Source organism: Saccostrea cucullata, unplaced genomic scaffold (genome assembly GCF_032062105.1).
Source record: "Saccostrea cucullata isolate Sc308-1 unplaced genomic scaffold, CSIRO_AGI_Scuc_v1 ctg482, whole genome shotgun sequence".
Taxonomy (NCBI): Eukaryota; Metazoa; Mollusca; class Bivalvia; order Ostreida; family Ostreidae; genus Saccostrea; species Saccostrea cuccullata.
The window spans coordinates 98,135-109,730 of NW_026932110.1; the positions used below are offsets into that span (position 1 = coordinate 98,135).

The window sequence follows — 11,596 nt, forward strand, 5'->3', positions numbered from 1 at the left end:
ATTTTATTTTTTTTTCTTTTGCTTGAAAATTTGATTTGATTTGGTAGTAAAAAAAAAATAATCCTAGAATAAAGTTGCAAATTGTTTTATTAATTATCTTACTACATCGTGTTATTTTTCACTGCGTTCAAATTTTGTTATTTATAGTGCTAACGTTCCCAAATATATGTGAACAACATGGTGCTTGAACATTTAAATCTGAACTGTTTCGTGTGAATGATTCCTGCCGACTGCAAATCAAATGTGCCCACTTTCTTTATTTTGGTAAAATGCTATATACGTATAATATGTACATGAACTTTGAGGTACGTTTCCTTTATTTATTTTCAAAAACATTTACCAAAAGTAATACAGAGATCCACTTTAATCACATGTATTTTACGAGCTATTTTTGTTTTATTTTGGCGAAATATTTTGTAAGACTTACATCTTCTTAGATTCATTTATTTAAAAATACCAAACAACAAAAAATTAAAGTTGTGAGTTACTAGTAATATAGAACATGATCGTGAAAACTTCCTCAATAAAATTTTATTATCAATCTTGCGATGAATAATAAATTTTAAAAAATATATTCATTAATGAATAAAATCAGTTTCTCTGGAGAGACAATCAATTGTAAATCCGCCAAAATTTCGACACAAATCTTGAAGTTCAAGTTTATCTTATCTCATCTCCATACTCATAGTGTGAAATACGTGGGGCGTGTTAATTGAAATCATGATATTAAATAGATGGCCTCTTTCTGTAACCCCATTATTGCCATATCCTTAATCCCTTTCCTTGCCAGTTCAAATGGTTGCTGTTTGAATGATCTAATTCGATCAATACTACTCGCTATTGATGCTATTTTTAGGAATGCTATGCTATAGGGGATAAAGTTCTTCCAGTTTTATCAGTACAATGTACTTAGTGCTTTGGGTAAACATGAATATAAACTACATTTTCCATTTTTTTTCTGCTATTTTTATTTTCTTTAGATATTAAATGGTTGATCATTGATATTAGATGACGTGTGGAAAGTTTCTAGCTTCTAAGATTGCCTCTTTGACTGCTAACACCTTATTAACAGAACTCGTGATTATATAACATTGATATGACTTTTGTATACATTTTTAGAACACGAACATCAACCGAACTAATAGTTAATATCATCGCTTTGTGCTGAAACATAGAAATAAAAGTATTATATCTGCTGTTAAAAAGCAACTCATTCCCAAGAATTGCTTTTATTGTACGCACATCTTAGTTTTTAGCATGCGAATTCCATGATTTGTGTACAATATATATGGACAGAATGGGGATATTACAATACACCACCCAGAGCAATATCACCTTCGCTAGTCAAGGGTTTCTGATACGCTACTCTCCTCATATGAAACAGAAACCCTTGGCTAGCGAAGTTGGAACAACATATGAAAAAAGAGTGCAATTTAGCCCCTTTCATCTTCACTTGTTCTTACAACTAAATTCTCTGCACTTTTTATTGCGGTCTGTAAAAAATTATCTTGCAGTATCAACAACCTTTCAAGGTCAAAATATATCTGTCAGTTTAATTCCTGTCCGAGTTCTGTGAATCGCTATATGATACCTTGTTATAAATAGTAAAGTCTTGGGGAAAATGACACAAGGTTGACTATGACGACATCTACACTGTAACATTTGATGTCCTCACCATCTCGCCTTATGAAAAGTGTGAATCGGCAATCTCATTTGTAACAAAAATAGAAAAAGGGTACTAATGTTCATGCAAATGTACCTAAAGCTCTTGGATCTTGAGGTGAAAATGGATAACAAAACATAAGAGTGTAAAAAAGCTTTGCCTTGCGAAGAAAGTGCTTAAATGACCTGCTTTCTGTCCTCTACAGGAATTTGAATTTTTCAATAAACATTTCATTTTAATTGAAAATTTCAAATTTTTGTAGAGGACATTTCTTTCGTTGGACTTATTCTGGCAATCATATAATTTTATAAGCTTCCGTAAATGTCTTCATTATCACTGTAGGTATTACGTTTGCTTTTCAAATGCACAAAAATTCGCCCTGGCATTACTGTCATCTAAGAGTAGGAAAAGTACGTAATACGAGGGTTGTCCCAGAAAAACGCGAACATTTTCAATATCTTTTGTTTCACTTAGACTATAAAGTTTAAAAGTGGCAAACATCGTTATCAACATTTTTTGAATAATGCATAAAAATTTCAATGAAACATCTCTATAAATAACTTTTTTTTAATCTAAGGTAAACAAATCAGCTGTCGGAGCACTACTGACGACGTTAAAACGTAGCTCGTAATGTTTCTGAATCTATTCTTGAAACTGTGCCTCTTATAAAATTCATTAAAGCATAAATTAGCACTCTATCTAATTTTCTTTCACAATCCCGATCGTAAACCTAACTGATCATGATCGAATTGTTTTACAGCGGTCTTCAGGTAGGCCTATGACGTCTTGCTGCTGTCTTTTCAGTTCATCTTCATTTAATTTTCTCTTCTTTCGGATAACCTGTCATTCAAGTCAACCTCAAACGCCTTCAGCTAGAGATAAACCTGTTTATTATACTTAAGTTTGTGTTTTTTCATCGTTAACATCTCTTTTCCTCTGTACAGGAGTCATACCCGCTCAACATAGTGTTGCTTGATTATTTGGTGCTCCACATTTCCGCCAACGTCACCTTATTTGACAATGTCTTATTTAAAGAGCTTTAGTAAATATCGTCATATATATGTCATTAACGATGTCAAATAAATGAAATTTTAAACACGAGTACACCAAATTATAGAGTATTTATGTAGATAAATTTTATGACATTATATTTCCATATGGCCTGAAAACAAATACAACTTCATTGACTGTGCTATTTGCAAAAGTCAAAGAATTGTCGTGCACCGACTACCGATATTTAACACCCTTTAAACGCTGCATTTTGCATTGCGTAAGGGTTAATGTACGAGTAGCGCTCCATTCCTTAAAAGTAATGGAGCCGAGGCCCCGAAGGGGCCGAGGCCCATTACTTGTAAGGAATGGGGCGCTACGAGTATATTAACCCGCGTAAAATCCTCCTTTTTAATACTTTTATTTATTGTTTGTTAATATAAAATAAAGAATATTTATATGATACATTGTAAATAGACATTATATATTTGTAGTATTTATTTCATATACTATAGAAAGTAAAGCGAAAAAAGTATACTAAAGTTATTTTAATCCAGTGTTTCTCAACAGCTTCGATTGCTCAGTGAAAAATGAGTACCCGACTGCAAAGCGGAGGGTACCGGGTTCGATTCTTACCATGGGCAATAAAATTTTCATAATGTGAAAATCAACTCTAAAATTTTCTAACACTCTTCTCCAAAATTTTCTAAGTCTTTCCTCGGAAGAGGCATGGGAAGGAGAATAAGAACATAAGAAATTCCGTTTTCAATGAAAATTGAAACTCTCCATTCCTTAAAAGTAATGGAGCGCTCAAACAAAACAAAGACGTCACAGGTGGACTTTACTTATTGAACGCTCCTCGTATCTGACATACACTGTATACGTTTTTCCCAGCAGGCGTACATGCAGATCAAGCGTAGTATCGTATTCCACAGGATATGACAGGAAAGGCCTATCCTCCACGCACTTTCTTCTACCTGCCCATCTTATGACTTTCATTTTCATTAGTATTTATTTCAACTTTCGTTCCTTTCAGAAATTCGAATTTTTAACTGAAGTAGAGAAAGTGAGTGGGAGCTCGGTCAAACTCTAACGTCACTTACTCTTGAATCAAACGATATTTAAAATTTATGCAAAAAGATTGAATATTAAAAACAGTATTTGAAAAAAAAAGTAGATAAGCTTTGTAATATCCGTAGACCCTTTCCTAGGTTTAAGCGATTTTACGAGGGTTGTCCCAGAAAAACGCGAACTTTTTGAACATTTCAAATACTATTCAACCAAAATTAATAATTTTTGCATGCTGTTGGAAAATGATCTTTTTGCTATTTTGACATAATATTATAGGCCTGTGACGTCAAATGCCTATAAAAACAGAATTCAAAGGGTGTTAATATCGAAGTCGGTGCACGGCAATTTTTTTTTTACTTTTACAAATAGCACAGTCAAAGATATTTTCTTTGTTATCAGGCTAAACGGAAATATAATTTCACAAAACTTACCTACATAAATACTTTATACTTTGGTGTACTCGTGTATAAAAATTCATTTATTTAACATCATTAATGACATATATATGACGATATTTACTAAAGCACTTTAAATTAGACATTGTCAAAAATGGTGACGTTGGGCGTTGAGCACCAAATTATAAAGTAACAATAAGTTGAGCGGGATATGACTCCTGTATAATTATACATATCTAAAACAGATGTTGATGATGAAAAAACATAAACGTAAGTATGTGAAACATACCTGGTATTCATCTCTAGTTGAAGAGTTTGAGGTTGACTTGACTAATTATCCGATAGAAGAGAATTAACCACTAAAATGAAGACGAACTGAAAAGACAAGAGCGGGACGTCATAGGTCTACGTGAAGACTTTTTTAACAATTTGATCAGTTATGTTTATAATCGGGATCGTGAAATTGTCTATTAAAAGAATTACCTCCGTAATTTTTTAGTATTTGAAATGCATAACTTGGTAACTAAAAGAAAATTAAACACAGTGCCAAATTTATTCTGAAATGAATTGTATTAGAGACAGTTTCTAGAACAAATTCACCCAAACTACGAGCCATGTTTTGACGTCGTCAGTGGTGATCCAACAGCTGACTTGGTGGATTCGTTTACCTGTGAGGAAAATGTTATTTATAAAGATATTCCATAGACATTTTTAGTGCAGCTTTTTATCTTTATAGTCTTAGTGAAACAACAGATATTGAAAATGACAACCCTCGTATGCTACCTCTCTCAATATTTTTCTAAATATCACAAACAGACAATCTTTGGGTTCGTTTTGCAAAAATTATTTTGCACAGTCGGTGTTCATAATCAACTATGAATATATTTAAAGATTTTATTTTAAATTGAATTAATAATTTTCAAACAGTTGAAAATGTTACGAATATCTTCATGAATGCACTTCTTTATTTGCAGGTTGATCATGCGGATTCTTTTCCATGGAACAGTGTTCATTGCTCTGTCATTATTTAGTTTCATACAGTCGCAGTGTATCCGGCGACATGCCATCTATACAGTACGTTATGGAAGCTGCCACCCAAAGAGGATTCTGGTCAGAGCATGTATGGGCGGCTGCTCCTCCCACGCCAGACCGTCACAAACATCGTCATCAGAGGTCATTCATTTCTGTCAATGCTGTCAGCAGGACGACGTGCAACATCTAAGAACTTTCCTTCGGTGTCCCTCCGGCGGAAGTTCTCGATATTTCCGAACAGTTCCATTCCCAGTGACAATTGCAGCATCGTGTCGTTGTCGGCCTTGCTCAGTTTTGCCGGAAAATATAGTCCCGTCAGAAGGTGAAATATTTCACCGCCCAATCCGAGCATTCAATGAGACCAATATAAAGGACTTATCTCTAAACCTACACTCAAATCACGCTAATAAATAATGAGGGAAGAGTCGACGCAATGTGATTTATCTCCGCCTTACTCGCTCCTCAGCTTTTCAGCAGATTTAATTTTTGTCTTGTTCCTCTTTTCAAAAAAGCTACATAATGTTTAAGTTCTTACAATAAATTTGGATTGTATAATGCTAATAATCAAACTATATTCAATTAAGACCAAATGATTAAATTCCATGCCGAAAACATTTAGTGTGGAACTAAATTTTGTGGAGGAAGGTTTTTTGTAGAAGAAAAAGATCAGCTTATCTCAGCTTATCCTCTTTCGAAGTATTCAATTTTGTTGGGATTGGATTCCTATTTTTACATGCATGCAGCCTGCACACAGAGTATTTTATTGCAGTGAAATTTTCTATGCTGGTCCTAAAGTATATATATTTATAAAATTAGCACTATTTTAGTAATATCTAAGAATTAACATCACGGACCCCCACTTTTTATTTCATTTTCTGAATATATAAGATAATTTTAACCACTCTGCTTAAATTCGGAAAAACGTCATTACTTTCAATTGATTTTATAATTATAGCTTTTAATTTTCAATACCAGAAAAATAGCATTTTTTGAGTAGAGAAAGGTCAAGTAAATTACAATGCGGAATTTGAAACTATTTTTGTTGTCATAATTTTTAATGTGACTATTTAATTTGAAAAAAAAGACTGTTTGATCCAATAAATCATTTGGATAAAAAACTTTGAAATTTGATTCATGTGTAAGACGTAATTATAGTACAAAAAGGACATATTAATTACTCCGTAGTGCTAAGAAGAAGCGCACTGACATCCATGTCTTTTTCTTATTAAGCTATGTGTGTAGATTTTAAAAATATACTTGACAAAAAAATTTCAATACTTTTGATAAGGTAACCAACCTTCAAATATGATGTCCGTCAGTTTTTTGTTGTTGTTGTTTTCGTTTTATATTTGAGAGATGAGGTGAATGATCAGTTAAATATAATTTATTGCTAAGGGGTCAGAAAAGCTTAGGAATTTGATATGATGTATGTCTTTCTGTAAACTGTTTTTCAAAATGAAATTTGTTCTACGGTTTTGGTCTTATTTGAATAAAACTATTTCCCCAAATTAATTGATTACTCCATGATTTCGATGAGCAGTAGTTGGTAAAATAAAACAAGAGGTACTGTGAACACTGAGCTCATTAAGTGATACCCCCACATACCCACCCCCCGCCATGTTTTGCGTTAGGAGACCCGAAATGTGTCAAAAAAATAAAAAAGGGGGTGTACTATGGCATTATGTAATGAAGAATCTGTGAAAGTATTATCAATATAGGAGGAGTTGCGGATTAGAGATGGATATCCTTCAATATTATAATAAAAAAAGAATGGCAAAGTTCATGTTTTCCTATTAGATACCCAAAATATGTATTAGATCAAAAAGAAAAACGAGGAGGTGCACAATGTCACTGTGTAACAAAGATTCTTTGAAAGTCTCATTAAATTTTATTCAGTGGTATGAGAGGGGTTTTAGATAAACGATGAGTATCCCAAAGCGTAACAGACGAACGGACAGGCAGACAGACGGACTGACACCCCTATTACCACAAATCCCCTGCTTTTCAAGCGGGGATTCATGTACAGTAAGGTCAAAATTGTCAAAATGTCACTTTTCCTACAGAATAAGTCTGATTTCAATTAAATTAATTTACATAATGGACTGCACCAACACGGTTTTCTTTTTTATTGTTCTTAATTCAATGAAATAGTTGCAAGGCTTAGTGAAAAAGAGAATGATATCAGGCATTCATTCAAAATGCTACTCCTACACTTTCAGTCATTCATTCCGATATATCCAATTGTTATAACCTTCTGTTTTAGAAATGTTACATAACTCATTTTCTAAATGTCAAGTCTTGATAGCTTCCTTTTTTGGGTAAATGTTGCACAAATAAAATCATTAGACGCATATAAGCACTCATTAATATGTACTTTGTATATAGCTTTATTTTTTCATAGATATTGTAATAAATGATTATGGTCAATAGCATACAATATCATCTTTGCTGGCAAAGAGTTTCTGATTGTTAATCCCAAGACAGCTTATCATAAACCATTGTCTAGTGAAGATGGTTCACTACTAGGCAACATGGCACTATTAATCCACTCTTGTTTTGAGAACTGACAAAATAATAAATGGTGCCACTGTCTATAACACTCTTTACAGTGAAAACGAAAATGAGTTTTCTAATTTTTTTTTAAAAATTAAAACTGAAAAAAAATTCTTTTAAAATATTTTTAATTAATGATGTATTGTTACAGAAAACAGTAGTAAAGTCATATTTTTCCTTGTTTCGTTTAAGACTGTTTGTATTCTACAGCGTGTATATTTCTTTGTTTCTTTTTAGCCTGTTTGTATTCTACAGCATGTATATTTCTTTGTTTCTTTTTAGTCTGTTTGAATTCTACAGCGTGTATATTTCTTTGGTTTGTTTAAGGCTGTTTGTATTCTACGGCGGCCACAAATGCTGCGCCTTGTCCGCTCCCGTCCTTTACCAAAATCAACTTTGTCTGGAGAAAAAAAAAATAAAATAAAATAATATATATATATATATATATATATATATATATATATATATATATATATATATATATATATATATATATATATATATACGGTATTGAATTCCTTTTCCTATAATATTTTGTATTTGGGGGGTAAATTTAAAAAGAAAACTTTTTCGAAGTTCAACAAGGGTTTTAGAATAGGAGTTTTTTCCCAGCTTGTATGAAGACGATTCTCTGCTACATTTTAATGGGTTTTTTTTTTATTACTTTGCATTATTATTCCTCTGATCTTTTTTCCCTCTTTATAATAGCATATGTGATAAATATAATCGTAACGTTCTTTAATATTTCTTTTATAAAATGCATAGAAATTCTACAACATTCAAACCCCAATTACACACGAAACCTTGACCAGGCATAGTAGATCACATAATAGACACTGCATATATTTTCAATACAGTAGTCAGACTAAGATGCATATACATTGTTTAATCTAAATATAATTTATAATTATAAATAAAATAAATTTGAGTTTACGATAATTTCTCACACAAAACTTAAAAACAGAGTCCATAAATATATATACCTTTGTAGTTGGAACTTGTTTAGCTAATAGATCTGCTATGTGGACCCTATACTTTGGGTGCTTCTCAAACAAAGATCCATCAAAAGCTATGGTTACTTCAAGCAAGTGTATATGGTTCAAAAGAACCGCTAATGCTGGAAGAAATTAATACTCACATTCATTTAAACTATAAAATGCTTTTTGTATGTTAATATAGAAAAAGCGGTTACAACCAGGTATAGCAGAAAAAATACAAAACCCAAGAAATTTTTTGCAACAGTACTTGCGAGCATGGTCCTGCATGCACAGAGACAGAGACAGAATGACTTTTGTAAAAATACTTGTATGTACGTTATGATACGTTTAATTGATAAAAAAAAAATCATCCTCTCAAAAAATCTCGCATAAGAAAAGTGGTCTTAATCAACAAGTGTCGTCCAATATTTAGTAATCACTATAAACTTTAATTGATGGTCCTTACCAGCCGCCACTATTTTGCTCCCCCTCTCCGACACAATGGCACAGACCTCTCTCACCAGTGATACATCCTCCTCTGTTGCTCTGTCTGCCAAACCAAAGGCCTGCAGGACGGACCAGGTTCTCTCCGAAGTCTCATTGTCTCTGTAACATCAAGGTAATTAATCTTACTGGATGCACTTATTATAATAAAAAAATTACTTCTTGTCCTCTTAGATCATCAATCTTAAATTATGTCTTTCCTTTGCAAAATACTTCTTGATTAAATCATGTTTTCTTTTGTATTATATTCTTAGAATAAATTAAGCTTTTCTTTGTGTTATGTGGTTTGATTAAATTTTGTTTTTCCCAATGTATTAATCCGGAAACCTTTTTGTGATTTCAATTGAATAATCGTCTTCGTGTTTTTTGTGGTTTAAATGTGATTTCACTTCGAAAAGTATTCACATTCCTTAGCTTACTTGTATGACTCATATTCGACAATTTTGTGATTTATTTGTGATTATCTTCAAAATTGTATGTGGAATCTTTTGGTTTTTATTCAAAAAAAAATATTGTGGTTTTTTTTTCATATTCCAAAATTAGTATTTTATATTGCAAATTATACGCCTCATTTAGGTTGAAAATTTGACATATACATACGCTTCAATAGATGTGACATTGAAAGTAGTAAACCCCCATCTCTTCATCAGCTCTGGGGAGGACTTTCCATTAAATAGACACCCTCCATCTATAAGCTTCAAGAGAGTCAACCGAACCTGCTCTCCAAGGTACAACCCCCCGAAAGATTTCTCAAATCTAAAATAAGAAAAAAATAAAAAGACAATCATTAAAACTCACTGCTTAGTGAAAATAAATGGTCAAATGCAAACATGTATGAATAATGGCTTTAAATCTAATATTATCTAAACATTTTGATACTTCAAAAGCATTATATAACAAAAAACATGAGCAGAACGTACAGACTCCAGAAAAATAACGATAAACTCAGGTAAATGAATTAGGATGATTCGAATGTAAATCCACCTCTTTATCAAATTCATTTCTACAAAAATCTAAGCAGCCATTGTCACCAAATGCTCCCCATTCCGTATTAACTAAAATCTATATGGAAACGAAAAATATTGAAACCTTTTCATGTTTTCTTCATTGTAAGTAAATTTCAGTTATGTTATCAATGAGTCAAAATATGTTGCATGAAAAATTTCCATATCTAAACATACCTGGTTTGTACTTGGATCAGTGGATATGAATTTGTTATAGTTTTCCAAATGTTCCACAAAACAGGCATTTGAACCAGTCCCTAAATATCATAATAAAAGAAAATATTATGATCTCATAAAAATCTTTAATAGATGTTTTCACTTTTAAGGGGATCATTCACATACCCAGAATCACTCCGATTCTACAATTATTGTCCACGTAGTTCCCTGCCATTAAGGTCAAGATCTAGTAAATGAAAGGTGCCTACAGATTTATCAAACTTGAGAAATAAATTCCTTTATTGATGCTTTACAACTTTAGCTTGGTCAAATAAGGTGTTTCGGGGCATAATTTGTAGGTAAACAAGATGAAAAACTGTATTTTAAACTGTCATTTTTAATGAAAAATTAAGAAAACCAGTCATGAATATAGGAGTTTTTTTCATATTCGGCAAAGAAAATGTATCCAGATTGCCTACAGTCTCTCAGAAAACGGTAATTAGTATGTTCATGGCCTCTTCTTCAAATCAATATCAAATTTAATATAGATATCCGGTTTACTTTTCATATGATTTTAAATTGAATGACATGAAAATACCCTATTTTCTACATAATTCTGCTAAAGCCGTAAAGTACGGGAAAAAGAAAGTTGAAATTGATTATGACGTCATAATGGATCTAGCACCAAAAAATTAGTCTCAAGTTATTTACTAGATCTTGACCTTAAGGCCCCGGTGTTATCACTGATTCTTGCCATCACATCCAGTGTAAAGACGAATAATGACCCCCATCGAATAATGACCAGGGGGTCATTTTTCAACGACAAAAAATGACCCCCTACCCGTAGAAAAAAAATCATTTTTTCTAGAAAAAGAGTCCTAGGGGTCATTATTTTATATGTTAGTCCTATAAAATATTGACCCCCATTGAAAAATGACCCCCTTTAAAGTGATACAAAATTTATAACAGGTGAAAGGGAAAAATATGCTGTGTATTATAATTGTTTTTCCTTCGAGTAATTCATGCATTTGTTCGAATAAATTTGATCTTTGTTTTTCTTAGCACGTAGGGGTAATAAAATTCCTAATTTCTCTCTGTCGAAATATTGACATTTCAGTTTTAAGCAATTAACAATCAATCAATTAATCATTTCTCTGATAAAGGAGCAAACCTAGAAAATCAAAGATGGTACATGTAAATGGATCAAACGCACGCTGGAGATGAAATTTATGAATATAATTTTTTTTCTTT

At 32.2% G+C, this 11,596-nt stretch overlaps 1 protein-coding gene across 1 annotated transcript; it reads right to left on the minus strand.

Moving 5' to 3' along the window:
• Window positions 1–8,018: 8,018 nt before the first annotated feature.
• Window positions 8,019–10,186, minus strand: LOC134234477 (hexokinase type 2-like). The gene is made up of 5 exons (XM_062716556.1): window positions 10,170–10,186; window positions 9,786–9,941; window positions 9,148–9,287; window positions 8,688–8,821; window positions 8,019–8,104 (listed from the first exon to the last, which is right to left on the minus strand). The coding sequence occupies exons 1-5, from the start codon at window positions 10,184–10,186 to the stop codon at window positions 8,027–8,029; spliced, it is 525 nt and encodes a 174-aa protein (XP_062572540.1). The 3' UTR covers window positions 8,019–8,026.
• Window positions 10,187–11,596: the final 1,410 nt, after the last annotated feature.